Source organism: Bombina bombina, chromosome 1, assembly GCF_027579735.1.
Source record: "Bombina bombina isolate aBomBom1 chromosome 1, aBomBom1.pri, whole genome shotgun sequence".
Taxonomy (NCBI): domain Eukaryota; kingdom Metazoa; phylum Chordata; class Amphibia; order Anura; family Bombinatoridae; genus Bombina; species Bombina bombina.
The window spans coordinates 1,471,790,926-1,471,809,963 of NC_069499.1; the positions used below are offsets into that span (position 1 = coordinate 1,471,790,926).

The window sequence follows — 19,038 nt, forward strand, 5'->3', positions numbered from 1 at the left end:
CCCTCTCTAACTAAGAAGCCATCGATGGCCGCCCACCCACCTCCCACTTCAGCTCCCACCCACCAACGAATGCGGCCATCGATGTCCGGTGCAGAGAGGGCCACAGAGTGGCTCTCTCTGCACCGGAGGGGTAAAAAATGTTATTGCAGGATGCCTCAATATCGAGGCATCCTGCAATAACCGGAAATCAGCTGGAAGTGATCAGGATCGCTTCCAGCTGCTTTCCAAACCGAGGACGTGCAGGGTACGTCCTTGGTCGTTAAGTGACTTTTTTAAGAGGACGTACCCTGCACGTCCTCGGTCATTAAGGGGTTAAATATTATTTAAATTTATCTATAAAAATATTCCTATCATTAAATAAATTAATCCTATTTAAAACTAAATACTTACCTATAAAATAAACCCTAAGATAGCTACAATATAATTAATAATTACATTGTAGCTATTTTAGGGTTTGTTTTTATTTTACAGGCAACTTTGTATTTATTTTAACTAGGTACAATAGCTATTAAATAGTTAATAACTACTTAATAGCTACCTAGTTAAAATAATTACAAAATTACCTGTAAAATAAATCCTAACCTAAGTTACAAATACACCTAACACTACACTATCAATAAATTATTTAAATTAATAAACTACAATGATCTAAAATAAAATACAATTAATAAACTAAACTATATTACAAAAAAACAAAACACTAAATTACAAAAAATAAAAAAATTACAAGAATTTTAATCTAATTACACCTAATCTAAGCCCCCTAATAAAATAAAAAAGCCCCCCCAAAAAATAAAATTCCGTACCCTAAACTAAATTACAAAAGTAATCAGCTCTTTTACCAGCCCTTAAAAGGGCTTTTTGCGGGGCATCAGCTCTTTTACCTGTAAAAAAACAACAATACAATACCCCCCAACATTACAACCCACCACCCACACACCCCTACTTTAGAGGATAGAAGGGAAAGAGGTGACATGATAGAAACCTTCAAATATATGAAGGGACTTAATAAGTAATAGAATCTGAAAGCATTTTTCACAAAAAAATAAATGCCAAAACAAAGGGTCACAATCTAAAGTTAGAGGGTTGTAGATTCAGGAGAAATTCGAGGAAGCATTTTTTTTCACGAAGACTGTAAAGGAATTCAAAAATGCCTGGGAAATGCATAAGGCTATCCTAAGGAAAAAGTAACATGTAATATAGACTTGATGGGCCTTTTTGGTTCTTATCTATCGTCAAATTCTATATTTCTATGTTTCCCCTGGTTTGCATAACCAACACTGTTATATTAATATACTTTTTTTCCCATAAGGCAGGGAGAGTCCACAACTTCATTCCTTACTGTTGGGAAATACAACACCTGGCCACTATGAGGAGGCAAAGAAACCCCAGCCAAAGGCTTACATATCCCTGCCATTTCCCCTATCCTCCCAGTCTTTCTTTGACTTTCATCACTAGAGGTAAACAAATTTCTAAATGTCCCATCCTTCAAGATGGACACAATAAGATCAATCCTTCCTCTGGTTCAGGAAGGACAGCTTAGACTGCCGTAGACCTGAAGGATGCATACCTTCACGTTCCGATACACAGGGAACATTTTCAATTCCTGAGGTTTGAATTTTTGGACCACCACTTCCCGTTCATAGCACTTCCGTTTGGCTTATCTACTGCTCCAAGAATATTTACAAAGGTTCTGGGAGTTCTCCTAGCGGTTGCCAGAACATGAGGTATCACAGTAGCACCTTACCTGGACAATATCTTGGTACAGGCACCATCTTTTCATCTAGCAAGGGAGCACTCGGAATTCCTTCTAAGTCTTCTTCGGTCACATGGATGGAAGATAAACTTGGAAAAGAGTTTTCTTACTCCACATACCAGGGTGAATTTCCTGGGTACTGTTATAGACTCGGTATCCATGACGATCTTTTTAATGGATCAGAGATGTTGCATCAGCTTGTCTTGCCCTCCAGACCTCTCTAAGTCCTTTGGTGGCTCAGTGTATGGAGGTGATTGGCCTCATGGTGTCTTGTATGGACATCATTCCCTTTGCCAGATTCCATCTCAGACCCTTACAACTGTGCATGCTGAGACAATGGAACAGAGACCATTTACACCTGTCCCAACAGATAATACTGGACAGCTTGTTGAGAGATTCGTTCTCTTGGTGGCTCTGTCAAGATCACCTGTCCCAAGGCACGTGCTTCTTGAGACTGTCCTGAGAGATTGTGACTACGGACGCAAGTCTATCCGACTGGGGAGCCATTTGAGTTGCCAGGAAGGCACAGGGTCTGTGGACTCAGGAGGAGTCTACGTTGCCGATCAATATCTTGAAACTTCGGGCAATATTCAATGCCCTGAAGGCTTGGCCCTTTCTGGGTTTGTCCCAGTTTATAAGATTCCAATCGGACAATATAACTTTGGTAGCTTACATCAACCATCAGGGAGAAACAAGGAGTTTGTTAGCGATGAGAGAGGTTTCTCAGATCCTGGAATGGGCAGAGACCCACAACTGTATGCTGTCAGCGATCCACATTCTGGGTGTGGACAACTGGGAAGCAGACTTCCTCAGCAGGCAATCTTTTCAACCGGGGGAATGGTCTCTCCACCCCGAGGTATTTGTAGAGATATGCTCCAGATGGGGAATGCCCGATGGGGAATGCCATCCAAAATGAAAAACTACCCAGGTACAGGTTGAGATAGAGGTATCCTCAAGCAGAACTAATAGATGCTCAAGCAGTTCCCTGGAGGTTCAAACTCATATCTGTTTCCTCCATTTCCTCTTCTCCCCCGTGTGGTGTAAGAGCACCAGTAATTCTAATTGCTCCATCCTTGCCCCAAAGGACTTCGTTCGCAGATCTGGTGGGGATGTCCTCATCTCTTCCATGGAGGTTACCCTGTCGCAGGGACCTGCTACTACTGGGTCCTTTCCTACATCAAAATTTAGATTCTCTGAGGCTGACTGCGTGGTGATTGAATGCTTAGTCTTAGCCAATAGAGGTTTCTCTGAGAGTGTTATTGACACTTTGATTAAAGTTCGTAAGCCGTTTACTTGATGCATCTACCATAAGGTGTGGCAGACTTATCTGCACTGGTGTGAAGAGTGTGGGTTTTTCTTGGCATAAGGTTAAGTTGCCAGAATTGTATCCTTTCTCCAGGATAGACTGGAGAAGGGTCTATCTGCTAGTTCCCTGAAGGGACAGATATCGGCCCTGTTGGTGTTGCTGCACAAGATATTAGCTGAGCTTCCAGATATGCAGTCCTTTGTTAAGGCCCTGACTAGGATCAGGCCTATGTTTAGAAGGGTGGCTCCGCCTTGGAGTCTCAACCTTGTTCTTTGTGTGTTGCAGCAGGCTCTGTTAGTCCTGTTTCTGTTGGCTATTGCCTCTGCTCGCAGGGTCTCAGAGATTTCTGCCTTACAGTGTGATCCCCCTTACCTTGTTTTTCATGCCGATAAGGCGGTTTTACGTACTAAGTTAGGTTTCCTTCCTAAGGTGGTGTCGGATCAGAACATTAATCTAGAGATTGTTGTTCCTTCCTTGTGTCCCAATACTTTCTCGGTGAAGGAACGTTTGATTCACAATCTAGATGTGGTTCGTGCCTTGAAATTTTACCTTAAGGCTACTAAGGAGTTCAGACAATCTTCATCTTTGTTTGTCATCTATGCAGGTAATTGTAGGGGTCAGAAGGCCACTAAGTCTTCCTTGTCTTTCTGGTTGAGGAGTGTCATCTGCCAAGCTTATGAGACAGCGAGACAACAGCCTCCTGAGAGGATTACGGCTCATTCCACTAGAGCAGTAGCTTCTTCCTGGGCTTTTAAGAATGAGGCCTCTATGGAGCAGATTTGTAAGGTGGCGACCTGGTCCTCCTTACATACGTTTTCTAAATTTTACAAGCTTGATGTGTTTGCTTCGGCTGAAGCAGCTTTTGGGATCCACATCCTTTTTGTTCCCTCCCGTTATTCCTTTATTGTCCTCTGGAGCTTGGGTATGGTTTTCCCAACATTAAGGAATTAAGTCGTGGACTCTCCCTGCCTTACGGTGAGAAAACAAAATTTATGCTTACCAGATAAATTCCTTTCTTTCCTGGCAGGGAGAGTCCACGAGCTTGGGTATGGTTTTCCCAACAGTAAGGAATGAAGTCCTGTACTCTCCCTGCCTTATGGTGAGAAAACAAAATTTATGCTTACCAGATAAATTCCTTTCTTTCCTAGCAGGGAGAGTCCACAACCCCGCCCGTAAGATATTTTGTTTGGGTGGCTCCCTTTTTATACTTTCTATCACCTTTATACCCTGATGTTTCTCCTAATTTTCCTTGTTCCCTCGGCCAAATGACTGGGAGGATAGGGGAAGTGGGAGGGATATTTAATACTTTGGCTGGGGTGTCTTTGCCTCCTCCTGAGGGTCAGGTGTTGTATTTTCCAACAGTAAGGAATTAAGTTGTGGACTCTCCCTGCCAGGAAAGAAAGGAATATATCTGGTAAGCATAAATTTTGTTTTTAACCTCTGTGATTACCTTGTATCCAAGCCCCTTTTGACAGCCCCCTGATCACATGGCTATTTATTAATTATCTATTGACTTGCATTTTAGCCAATTAGTGCAGTGTCATCCACAACCCACGGGCGTGAGCACAATGTTAGCTATATGGCCCACATGAACTAGCAGTCTCCTGTTGATAAGAGGCTGAATGTAGTGGCTTAGAAACAGGCAGAAATGTAGAGGTTTAAATGTTATAAAGTATATTAATATAACAATGTTGGTTGTGCAAAGCTGGGGAATGGGTAGTAAAGGCGTTGTCTATCTTTTTAAACAATAACAATTTTGGTGTTGTCTGTCCCTTTAAATGCCTTTCAAATTGCAGTTAATAATTGTAGGATAAAAATTCAACAATTCTACATTTTTTGTAGTTTGATGGGAAAAAAACTCCTCCAATATGGCTGTCATCTTGCAATATTGATGAGTCCAAAGACTCTGATTACAGCTTTAATGGGAAATTCCCTTTACAAACAAATGTCTCAATGCACATTGCATCCCAGCTGCTTTCATTACTTCATCGATTGTCTGTCTGTAATTACGCATTGGGACCAATGATATCGCACAAACTGAGATTTTTTTTTTGCCCATGGGTGCATACGTATATTTATACCTTGCAACAGCTCAGCTATTCTGGCTGTAGAAAAAAATCTGAAATAAGACACATTTTTTACAATGAGGTAAAATGAGTATTTCTATTTTAACCCTATTTCATTCAGAACCTTTAAAGGGACAGAAAGGTCAAAACTGAAATGTGCATAAATGCATTTAAATTTCAAATAAAAGCATTTTTGCCTTATTCTTCAATTCGCAAAAATGTTTCTAGTAAAAGTTATTACTTTTTTTTCTGTGGCATATGCAGATATCCTGTGAGGGCCTGTGCACCAGTACGCAAGCCCAGAGAACTGAAGATGTTGTGTATTGCTTCTGTGAAGACATAATTTTTGTTATTCAAGCCACCCCTTACTCTCTGAGAAAGTGTAGTGTTTGAATACAAGTTCACGGCCCTCACAGGATATGTCCATATGCCACAGAAAAACAGTAATACGTTTTATTAGAAGCATTTTTGCTAATGGAAGTATAACGCATAAATGCATCTATTTCGCGTTGAAATGCACCCATGCATATTTCAAATTTGACCTTTCTATCCCTTTAAATGATAAATACATAATCTAGGAAATAATACGGCTCATTAATTTTTGCATATACTGTTGTATACCCCGCCACAAATGTTTTATGAGCATCTCATAAAAGAATTAGTGTGATAATTAGCAAGTATCATACTAATCTATAGTAGCTGTGAGCAAGTTACCAAGGCAATGCATCTGGATACAATTAAGGGCTAATCGCTGAGTTATAGTCACATTGCATAAAGCATACATTTGCCTGAACCCTACTTGCACGTGTTCACTTTTTTCATTTATAGTAGCGCTGTTAAATAGAAGATACCAATCAATTTACAATTACGGATGATACCCTGTTGGAGAGGTAGTTTCTTCGGTATTAAAGAGACAGTCTAGTCAAGAATAAACTTTCATGATTCAGATAGGGCATGTAATTTTAAACAACTTTCCAATTTACTGTTATAATCAATTTTGCTTTTTTTCTCTTGGTATTCTTTGTTGAAACTAAACCTAGGTAGGCTCATATGCTAATTTCTTAGCCTCTGAAGGCAGACTCTTATCTGAATACATTTTAAAATCAAAGTTTTTTTATTAAGGTATTTAGCAAAACAAAACAAAACAATCTTCACAGCATGACAACGTGAATCTTACCATCACAATGTGAGAACTTGCATTTGTTAAAATTAAAGGATAAAAATACAAGAGTAATCTCAAGGTTTACATGTCACATTACAAAAATACAACTCCTGATACTTATCATAATCTAAATAATTGAGCTTAAACCAGAGGATAAGCCTACAAAGTGTATTCTCATGGGTTAATATGGCACACCATAATTCTAATATGTCACAATTTTACATATTGCTGGTCTTGCAATGATACCTTACAATTTTTATTTTTAGTTACCGTAGTACCTCTTCATCATATGTAATAATACCTAGTAGAATGATACTTTAAAATGAACTACTTAACAAAATAACAAATTACCTTAGTTGAGGGGTATAATTCTTTACTATAGTACATATATATTATTGAACCTCCCGAATCAGGCCGGGTCACACTAGTATCTTACCAGTTGAATATGAGACTGGGGAGGGTGGGATAACATGTTGATTAGCATTGAACAGCTGATTAATACCGCTAAATAATTCACCAAGTTATGTGAATATTAAATGGTATATCATTTAAGCTGAACATATAGTAATATAAATTTTGGGTGGTTACTTAGGCAAACGCAGGTGCAATTAAATATCGGTAGTAACAAGCATAGTTTGGCATGGATGTCAAAGGCGGCTACTCTCTCCACTAATCACCACTCCTTGATAGTCAGCACCTCTATTATCGTACAATCAGCCCTAATTGACATATACTATATATGATGGAACCTCAATTTAAGTCGTTATCAGATGCAAATGGTCCAATCCCATACATGAATTCAAACTTAAGAAAAAAAAAGTTATCAATATTGTATGGGGGATCAAATGTCGCTACAAGGCAGTCCAAATGCCAGATTTTAAAAGACAGTGTGAAGTTACCCGATCCCCATTCGGCTGGAAGACAGTTCCCTTTTAGTGTGGTGAGGTCTCAAGATGAAGTATAGGGTGGAAAAGCTCTGTCGGGAATATTTCCCCTTGTAACTCTGAGAAGCCTGGAGCAAAAAGTGAGGTTAGATGAATGCGAGTGTAATCCCAACTGAATCAGTCAAAGAGAACTGCTCAGGGGAGCCAAAGAGAGGCGAGGAGTGAAGGTAGGTAGATATGTGCGAGTTTGCATCTGACTCAGGTGATGAGGGCCTCCCGGGGGAGTGTAAGACACCGATCATCACCGGGTCCATGTATGACACTTTGTAAATCTTCGGGTGGCCGGCTGTATTCACCTGCGCTGGTGTATGTTTCCCCCAAGAAGCTCCCCCAGTCCCGGTTGTATTTGTACTAAGTGCGATGGCCAAATCTCCCATTCTCGGGCACCTCGATGCGGCCTCCTGCTGAGTCGTGTACAATTGCTGTTCCAGCGCTATAATATGCTGAGTGACCTCTGTCTCGCTGGGGAAAGACTGAAAACAGTCATGTTGAATATTCGGCACCAATGCGGCTGCCATTTGTAATTCCAATTTCGACTGTTGCTGAGGGCTGGTTTTCGTTAGAGATAGAAGGTGAGCAAAATTATCATCTAGTCTCTGAGCCAGGGCTGTCAAGAGCGCTTGTATAATGTCACACGATGCCCCATCCATGTCCACTATTACTTTCGCCACTAAGTAAAATAGTTATGGAGTTCAGCTGCACCCAGCGAACCGGGGGGGGGGGGGTATAGTGATAATAATAAGAGGCCGCCTCCTTGCCTGTCTGAGAGAGCTTTGCAGTGGATCTGTAGATGCAATCCCCTTGAAAGAAGTATCCACAGATTCAGTAGAGCTTCATAAAACCAAAACCACAAGAAAGGACTATGGTTTCTGGGCTGGGAATTATATAATCTATGCCAGTGATTTTTAACCTTTTTTTTGCCGTGGCACACTTTTTTACATTAAAAAATCCTGTGGCACACCACCATCCCAAAATTTAAAAAAAATCACACATTGTAGCCTAATACAGCATATATATATATACACATACACACAAACACACACATACTGTATGTATTGTGCTGTTATGCCATGCCTCCTACAAACTACCCCTGCACTGGGAGTAAAAAACAAGCAAAGTTTAAAAAATATGTCACACTGTTGTCAGTCTGCCGTGGCACACCTGAGGATCTCTCACGGCACACTAGTGTGCCACGGCACACTGGTTGAAAAACACTGATCTATGCAATCTCCTTCAGGGATCTAGAGCTGTTAGAAAGTGTGTCTGGAAATGGCGGCTCCTAGGACACGCCCCCATCCTGAATGCATTTTGACAGTTTTTCACAAATAGAGGGTGTTAGTTCATGTGTACCATATAGATAACATTGTGCTCATGCCCGTGGAGTTACCTAGGAGTCAGCACTGATTGGCTAAAATGCAAGTCTTTCTAAAGAACTGAAATAAGGGGGCAGTCTGCAGAGTCTTAAATATAAGGTAATCACAGAGGTAAAGAGTATACTTATATAACCATGTTGGCAGTGCAAAACTGGGTATTGGATAATAAAGGGATTATCTATCTTTCTAAAAAATAAAAATTCTGGTGTAGACTGTACATTTAACAGTCAATCAAAAGGGAGGGGAAAATATGCACCATCTATCAACAGTAAAATTTCACCTAGAATATGATATGTAGTTCAGGGACACATTTTATAGACAAATATTGATATATTAGTAAAGGAGGAACACTCAAGTAAAGACATAATGAAAACCTATAAGAAAAAAGTGTCACCTAGATTACGAGTTTTGCGTTACGGCTTTTAACGCTGAAAAAATGTCAATTTCAGCGTAAAAGCAGTAACGCAGCTATTGCGAGTCGTGTCGGTATAGCTATACCGCAAGCATTTTAGCCTGTAACGCAACGTCCATTACACACTCAAAAAAAATTCATTTTTGCGTAGGATTTTCATAGCGCCAGTATTACAGGATGTGCGGTAAGGGTAAAAAGCTTGCGTTACAGCCTATACCGACACGATCCATACCACCATCTGAGAGCAGTAGTTATGAGTTTTGCACCACAAAAATGTTTCACAAAACTCATAACTATAAGTGTTACAAAGTACACTAACACCAATAGAGGCCCATTTATCAAGCTCTGTATGGAGCTTGAAGGGCCGTGTTTCTGGCGAGTCTTCAGACTCACCAGAAACAGCAGTTATGAAGCAGCGGTCTAAAGACCACAGCTCCATAACCCTGTCTCTGCTCTGATGAGGCGGACAGGAATCGCCGCAATTCAATCCGATCGAATACGATCGGGTTGATTGACACCTCCCTGAGTCAGCAGGGGGCGGCGTTGCACCAGCAGCTCCTGTTAGCTGCTGGTGCAATGCTGAATACGGAGAGCGTATTGCTCTCCGCATTCAGCGAGGTCTTGCGGACCTGATCCACACTGTCGGATCAGGTCCGCAAGACCTTTCATAAATAGGTCCCATAAACTACCTATTAACCTCTAAACTGCCATTGCAAACACTATATTAAACCTATTAACCCCTAATCGGCCGCCCACTCACATCGCAACATTAAATAAATTTATTAACCCCTAATCCGCCGCTCCCCGACATCGCAGACACTATAATAAAGTTATTAACCATTAAACCTCCAGCCTCCCACATCTCCACAACTAAATAAACCTATTAACCCCTATACCGCCGTCCTCCACATCTCCGCCACCAAATAAACCTATTAAACCCTAAACCGCCACCGCCACAACCCAAAATACTAAATTAAACTATTAACCCCTAAACCTTACACCCCCCTAACTTTAAATTAAAATTACAATATAACTATATTTAAATAAATAAAAACTTATCTGTGAAATAAAAATAAACCTAACATTAAACTATAAATGAACCTAACCTTACTATTCTAATAAAATAAAAAATACTACCAAATAAAAAATCTAAATCACACATTTAAAAAAAAAAACTAACACTATGAGAAAAATAAAAAAAATCTAAAATTACAAAAAATAATAAAAACTAAATTACAAAAAATAAAAAACACTAAGCTTACAAAAAATAATAAACTAAATGATCAAAAATAAAAACAATTACACCTAATCTAATAGCTCTATAAAAATAAAAAGCCCCCCCAAAATAAAAACACCCCCTAGCCTACAATAAACTACCAATAGCCCTTAAAAGGGCCTTTTGTAGGGCATTGCCCACTTTTTTGTAAGCTTAGTGTTTTTTATTTTTCGTAATTTAGTGTTTATTATTTTTTGTATATTTAGATTTTTTCTCATAGTGTTAGTTTTTTTAAATTTGTAAATTAGATTTTTAAATTGGTAGTTTTTATTATTTTATTAGAATAGTAAGGTTAGGTTAATTTATAGTTTAATGTTAGGTTTATTTTTTTTCACACGTAAGTTTTTATTTATTTAAATATAGTTATATTGTAATTTTAATTTAAAGGGACACTGAACCCAATTTTTTTCTTTCGTGATTCAGATAGAGCATGCAATTTTAAGCAACTTTCTAATTTACTCCTATTATCAATTTTCTTCGTTCTCTTGCTATCTTTATTTGAAAAAGAAGGCATCTAAGCTTTTTTTTGGTTCAGCACTCTGGACAGTAGTTTTTTTTATTGGTGGATTAATTTATCCACCAATCAGCAAGGACAACCCAGGTTGTTCACAAAAAATGGGCCGGCATCTAAACTTACATTCTTCCATTTCAAATAAAGATACCAAGAGAGTGAAGAAAATTTGATAATAGGAGTAAATTAGAAAGTTGCTTAAAATGTCATGCTCTATCTGAATCATGAAATAAAAAAATTGGGTTCAGTGTCCCTTTAAAGTTGGGGGGTGTTAGGGGTTAATAGTTTAATTTAGTGTGTTGCGTTGCGGGGGGTCGGCGGTTTAGGGGTTAATAGGTTTATTTAGTGGCGGAGATGTGGGAGGCCGGAGGTTTAGGGGTTAATAGGTTTATTTAGTTGTGGAGAAGTGGGAGGTCGGAGGTTTAGTGGTTAATAGGTTTATTTAAGTGGCGGCAATGTCGGGGCGGCGTATTAGGGGTATATAGACTTGGGGTTTATGTTAGGGTGTTTAAACATAACTTTTTTTCCCCCATAGACATCAATGGGGTTGCGTTACGAAGAATTTTCATTCCGTGATCGCAGGTGTTAGTTTTTTTTCTAACACTCTCTCCCCATTGATATCTATGGGGGAAAGCGTGCACAAGCATGTCAAAGCAGTCATTGGATTTTGTGCGGTATGGAGCTTAACACCACCATATCGCACGCACAAGAAGGCTTTTCAGTAACTCGTAATGGCAGCGCTATGGAGGGTGAAATAACGCAACTTTTTTGGCGTTAGTTCCGCACCCTGTTTAGCGCAAAACTTGTAATCTAGGTGTGTGTGATTTATTGTGTATGAGTCATGGAGTAAATTTAGATTAAAGGACCAGTCAACACAGTAGATTTGCATAATCAACAAATGCAAGATAACAAGACAGTACAATAGCACTTAGTCTGAACTTCAAATGAGTAGTGGATTTTTTTTCTGACAATTTTAAAAGTTATGTTTTTTTCCACTCCCCCTGTACCATGTGACAGCCATCAGCCAATCACAAATGCATACACGTACCATATGACAGCCATCAGCCATTCACAAATGCATACTCACTTATTCTTGCACATGCTCAGTAGGAGCTGGTGACTCAAAAAGTTTAAATATAAAAATACTGTGCACATTTTGTTAATGGAAGTAAATTGGAAAATTGTTTAAAATGGCATGCTCTATCTGAATAAGGAAAATTTAATTTTGATTGAGTGTCCCTTTAAAGGAACATGCAACCCAAAAATATTATTTCATAATGTAGGTAAAACATAGAATTTTAAACAACTTTCCAGTTTACTTCTATTATCAAATTTCCTTCATTCTCTTGGAATCATATGTAGGGCTTGCCCATGTTTGCTGCACGTGACGACCGCGCTGAAGCTGTGTGCATAGCACATGCATAAGGTAACATCACAGTCACTCCCCAGGCGACTGCTATGCTTGTGGGACACCCCCATTCACCTTTTTTTTTTAAATTATTATGATTTTTATTTTTAAGTATAAAAATGCTGGCTTTAGTAGTTTGTCACAGCTCAACTCCTTACAAAAAGTAATATTACAGTGCTATGTCAGTCACAACCGGGCCAGGCCCCTGACTGTAGTCACCCCTGTCACACCCTGATGGTGGCCCTGCTAGTAGAACCACAGAAACATGGGATTAAATTACAAAACATGAGAGTGCCAGTTTATAGTAATCCCTAAGTGTGCCAGCTACAGTAATCCTCCTGAATACCAGTTTACAGTTATTCCTGAGTGTGCCAGATACAGTAATCCTCCTGAATACCAGTTTATAGTAATCCCTGAGTGTGCCAGCTATAGTAATTCTCCTCAGCAGTGACGTACAGTGTGGTCAGAGGCTGGTGAGGCACTAGATATGATACGCCGGAGAAACACATGTACAGAGGGTCGCAAGTACCCCCAACAGGGCAGGTTTAAATGATAGCTGAACCAGTGCACAGGTGACATAATCAGGTGATGGGTGAGAGCAAGTTAGTAACCACTGAGTTACTGATCAGCTGATTACTTCACCTGTGCACTGATTCAGCAATAATGAAAACCTGGCCTGTTGGGGGTACTTGAGGACCATTGTTGAGAAACACTGCACTAAAGCACCAGCTCATCGGAAATGTATTGATTACCTGGAGGATAAAGCACACATACTCTGCTCACTGACACCCACACACACTCTGCTCACATACACACTCACACAATTCTGTGGCACAGTGCCAGTTACTAAGCAATTAGAATGATACACAGTCTCTTCTCTACTCACTACTGTATTGTAAAAATAGAATAATTTACCATACAAGTTTTACACAAAGGACAAGTTATCAATACTGCCAACACAGCTGCTGCAATATGGTGTTCAAGAAACGCACGTGCACATCCCACTTAGGTATGCTCTTCAACAAAGGACACCAAAAGAATGAAGTACATAATAATAAACGTAAAATAGAAAGTTTATTTTTGTTTTGTTTTTTGTGCAATATCTATCTGAATGATGGAAATGTAATTATGACTTTCATGTTCCTTTCAAAAACTAATTTGATTTGCTGACATGGGGCCTCAAAATATAAATAACTAGAAAAGTCTATTAAAATAGCATGTTCTACCTCAATCATGAAAGTTTAATTTTAAATGTCTCCCTTTGACTATGTGTTTAACCAGTTACTTTACAGTGGCATTATTTCTAAAAACATTTAACTGCAATAATTACATATATTTTTTAAATGACTCATTATCTCCTTTTATTAATGTAAACTTGTATAAAAGCAGCACATATTAAAAACACAATGGAACAGCTGTCAATTGATTTGTGAATTACAAGTTAACAGCAGTCTTTAAATAAATGGAGACACAGAGAAAAATAAAAATACTGCATCCTCTGACTGAACAAACATAACATATATGGATTTTGTACCTAATTAAATCAAATAACCATGAAAAAGGGAGGCTTAGCAATATTCAATGTCAAAAACTTTAATTTAAATAATGTGGACACTGCACACAACTTCAAACTCTGGGTTTTAAATTATGGATTTAAATTTGAATTGACCCTTTGACTTCCTGTCAGTATTGGGTTATGCTCACGTACTGTCCCCCCCTGTTAATGAGCTGTATCTGAACATAATTTGTGAATCACAAGATATGTAGAATACTACTTTACTCTTCTGCTTGGTGTCATCTGTTCTTAGGTTACCTCAGCTTCCAGTTGTGTCACATGACCCTGCTCACTGCATCCTCCTTCTGATTAATCTATATATCCTTCACTTGCTAGGAGGCATCAAGAGGGGTGCCTCCTATTGGTCCCAATTTTTGCTGCTAATATGACAGAACACAGGTGGCGCTGCAGCACAGCTTTTCCTTTGACCCATGTACTGCAATGGAGAGAAGCGTTCCTGTACCTGCCTCTCCATAGCATTACATGGGGGGGAAATATTTATTTTTTTTACTTTTTTTTTGTTTTAATTAAAATTTAATTAAGCTTTGGCCACATATGGCAGGGTAGGCACTGCCTCCCCTGCCTCCTATGAGTGCATGTCCCTGCTCCTCAGTACCAGTTTACAGTAATCCCTGAGTGTGCAAGCTATAGTAATCCTCCTCAGTACCAGTTTACAGTAATCCCTGAGTGTGCCAGATACAGTAATCCTCCTGAATATCAGTTTATGGTAATTCCTGAGTGTGCCAGCTATAGTAATCCTCCTGAATACCAGTTACAGTAATTCCTGAGTGTGCCAGCTTCAGTAATCCTCCTGAGTACCAGTTTACAGTAATTCCCTGAATGTGCCAGCTACAGTAATCCTCCTGAGTACCAGTTTACAGTAATCCCTGAGTGTGCCAGCTATAGTAATTCCTGAGTACCAGTTTACAGTAATCCCTGAGTGTGCCAGCTATAGTAATTCCTGAGTACCAGTTTATAGTAATCCCTGAGTGTACAAGCTATAGTAATCCTCCTGAATACCAGTTTACAGTAATTCCTGAGTGTGCCAGCTGCAGTAATCCTCCTGAATACCAGTTTACAGTAATCCCTGAGTGTGCCAGCTATACTAATCCTCCTGAGTACCAGTTTTAAGTAATCCCTAAGTGTGCCAGCTATACTAATCCTCCTGAATACCAGTTTACAGTAATCCCTGAGTGTGCCAGCTATACTAATCCTCCTGAGTACCAGTTTACAGTAATCCCTGAGGGTGCCAGCTACAGTAATCCTCCTGAGTACCAGTTTACAGTAATCCCTGAGTGTGCCAGCTATAGTAATTCCTGAGTACCAGTTTACAGTAATCCCTGAGTGTGCCAGCTATAGTAATTCCTGAGTACCAGTTTATAGTAATCCCTGAGTGTACAAGCTATAGTAATCCTCCTGAATACCAGTTTATAGTAATTCCTGAGTGTGCCAACTACAGTAATCCTCCTGAATACCAGTTTACAGTAATCCCTGAGTGTGCCAGCTATACTAATCCTCCTGAGTACCAGTTTTCAGTAATCCCTAAGTGTGCCAGCTATACTAATCCTCCTGAATACCAGTTTACAGTAATCCCTGAGTGTGCCAGCTATACTAATTCTCCTGAGTACCAGTTTACAGTAATCCCTGAGGGTGCCAGCTACAGTAATCCTCCTGAGTACCAGTTTACAGTAATCCCTGAGTGTGCCAGCTATACTAATCCTCCTGAGTACCAGTTTACAGTAATTCCTGAGTGTGCCAGCTATAGTAATCCCCCTGAGTACCAGTTTACAGTAATCCCTGAGGGTGCCAGCTACAGTAATCCTCCTGAGTACCAGTTTACAGTAATTCCTGAGTGTGCCAGCTATAGTAATCCCCCTGAGTACCAGTTTACAGTAAATCCTGAGTGTGCCAGCTATAGTAATCCTCCTTAATACCAGTTTACAGTAATTCCTGAGTGTGCCATCTATAGTAATCCTCCTGAATACCAGTTTATAGTAATCCCTGAGTGTGCCAGCTATGGTAATCCTCCTGAATACCAGTTTATAGTAATCCCTGAGTGTGCCAGCTATACTAATCCTCCTGAGTACCAGTTTACAGTAATTCCTGAGTGTGCCAGCTATAGTAATCCTCCTTAATACCAGTTTACAGTAATTCCTGAGTGTGCCATCTATAGTAATCCTCCTGAATACCAGTTTATAGTAATCCCTGAGTGTGCCAGCTATGGTAATCCTCCTGAATACCAGTTTATAGTAATCCCTGAGTGTGCCAGCTATACTAATCCTCCTGAGTACCAGTTTACAATTATTCCTGAGTGTGCCAGCTTCAGTAATCCTCCTGAGTACCAGTTTACAGTAATCCCTGAGTGTGCCAGCTTCAGTAATCCTCCTGAGTACCAGTTTACAGTAATCCCTGAGTGTGCCAGCTTCAGTAATCCTCCTGAGTACCAGTTTACAGTAATCCCTGAGGGTGCCAGCTACTGTAATCCTCCTGAGTACCAGTTTACAGTAATCCCTGGGTGTGCCAGCTATAGTAATCCTCCTGAGTACCAGTTTACAGTAATTCCTGAGTGTGCCAGCTATACTAATCCTCCTGAGTACCAGTTTACAGTAATTCCTGAGGGTGCCAGCTATAGTAATCCTCCTGAATACCAGTTTATAGCAATTCCTGAGTGTGCCAGCTTCAGTAAGCCTTCCGAGTACTAGTTTAACCCCTTCATGACCAACAGGCCTCCTTAAAATAGCGCGGTCGAGAGTCAAGCTATTAAAAAAACAAGCCCCAATAAAAGTCCAGAGATGTACCATCGTTAAGGGGTTAAAGTACTCCTGGAGTGTGCCAGCTACAGTAAGCCTTTTGAGTATTGGTTTACAGTGAGTTATATAATAAAGATAGGGATAGTGGTAATGGAAGTTGTATTTAATGATTCCCCGTCAAGTATTATCTTACCACAATTTAACCAATAAAAGTAGTCACCCAAATTGGGGACAATAATACTAATATCTGATATAATGAAGTATAGACTAGTAATACCAGGGGAGGGTGCTCACTGTTCAAGTAAATGTAGAAAAAATAGGAGACAAGCGAACAGAAAGTAGAGCACTCGCTAAGGGAGACTAGTATAAGTGGCTATTCAGTGGGTATATAATATTAAAACTTAACATTTATTATTCAAAAAAATGATAAAAAAACTACTATATAAGTAGTGATTAATACTTAGATTAAAACACAAACAAATAATAAACGGCTGTATCAACCACTAAGTGTAACTATGCAAGTCACATTTCACTAGTCAATGTGTTTATTATAACATATCTATAGAATCATATTACCTTTCATTGATCATATTTTTGGTTTAATTTGTGTTTGTGAACACTTCACTCTTGCCTATACAAATGGGTCTGTGTAATATGCTAAATGTATGGACTATGTGAATCTTGCTACCTACACTTCCCCTCTTAGTCACTATACTAATTTTGTCATAGGGAATATTTTGGACAGACCTACACCGGTCCAGTATTGCACTAGATAGTATAATTTTGTTTGAGGTCAATCCTCTTTTTTAGATAGATTTTGGTGCAATCTGTGAACCATTTTTTTGGTGTATATCTGCCTAAAAATCCCTCCTACTCTATTCTGAGTTTCTATGGTATACATTCTGGGGTCATTGTGGATATACAGCCGTTTATTATTTGTTTGTGTTTTAATCTAAGTATTAATCACTACTTATATAGTAGTTTTTTTATCATTTTTTTTTTAATAATAAATGTTAAGTTTTAATATTATATACCCACTGAATAGCCACTTATACTAGTCTCCCTTAGCGAGTGTTCTACTTTCTGTTCGCTTGTCTCCTATTTTTTCTTGGTTTACAGTGAGCCCTAAGTGTGCCAGCTACAGTGCATCCTCTCAATACTATTTTAAGAAGAAATGATTGCTCTATTTCTTACATAAAAGGTGGTTTGTGCTCGTTACTGACATAAATAGTTAAATCTCTGTTCTATGTGTTAATGATACCTAATACCAGCACCTTGTATTTGGCTAGCAGCAAAGGGTAAATTATTTAATTTAATGTATTTCTGATAATTACTGGGTTAAAATCAATGTTCTGTGCTTGCTAGTGAAAACCATGAGATGTAAAATCACTGCTCTATGTGTGTTACTGGCAACCAAGTGCATAAAATTGCAAAGGGTCATTGTGTAAACATACCTACTGACCTAATTCGGGCACCAACTGGATGCCCAGTATTTTTGTAGATAGCAGGTGTATACAGGACAGAATTATTTCTATTCCTTTCTATCCTATACCTGGATGTGTTTGTTCAGCATGACACAGCCTAAGGTAGCATTGACTGCATAATCTAATTATTGACAACCACTTCTTAGGTGATAAAATCCCAGAAGGCCAAGATTTACCTGGTAATCCAAGGCAAAGCAGAATGCTGTAATATATAAGTGGTATAATCCCCAGCACACACGGAGAGCGGTCAGTGTCTTCTCCCTTCTCTTTCACGTCTAGAAGGGGAGACTCGCTGCTGTTCGGAATAGGGATCATGCTTAGCAAACATCTGTACAGAGCTGAGGGATAGAAAGACAGACTAAGTTATAAGTCGTTCAGGAGAGAGGGAAGAGCAGACAGTGGCATGGATTTAGGGGATATATGCTTCTCAGAGAAATACATCTAACTAGTTTTTTTAGTTTAAATTGTATTCACTTGTTTATTCACTTCTAGATTCATATACATTTTTTAATCACTTGGAGATTTTTTTTATTAGAGACAACCTTGAAATTAACAAGACAGATGAACAAATTTTACTGAAACTACATACACACAGGGCCCATTGCTAAAATAATCGTCATAATAGTGCTGTGTTATAAAGGTATCCGCATCGCAATTAAGTTTGCAGATGAAATGTTATCAAGGGATGGCATCACTGTTAGAAGGCAATCTTGACGATGGAGTTTTACTACACTTCCTCTGTATATTTTGTCTAACTAATATTGAAAAAATACATATATACGGTCCGAAACGCGTCTATCTGCTATAGCTCTCAGTGTGCACTTCACCCCAGTCGTCTAAAGCCGACATATCTAGCTATCGGCCAGGAAACAGGGGGGTGAATCCCGCCACTGTTTTGTGTTTGATGTAGTGGTAATGTCCTTTTCAGGACAGTTACATACTTATTACAAATAGATTTTAATAATATATATAAACACTTATCTTTTATTAGCTTACTTAAGCATAATAGTGATAGTGAGTGCTTTAGCCCCCCTT

General features: G+C 39.2%; 1 protein-coding gene across 1 annotated transcript in view; it reads right to left on the bottom strand.

Moving 5' to 3' along the window:
• GPR142 (G protein-coupled receptor 142) overlaps positions 1–18,318 on the bottom strand; it is a 55,704-nt gene extending 37,386 nt beyond the window's left edge. The window contains exon 1 of the mRNA XM_053721217.1: positions 18,180–18,318. Coding sequence (XP_053577192.1) covers positions 18,180–18,318 — 139 coding nt within the window. The remainder of the gene's footprint in view (positions 1–18,179) is intronic.
• Positions 18,319–19,038: the final 720 nt, after the last annotated feature.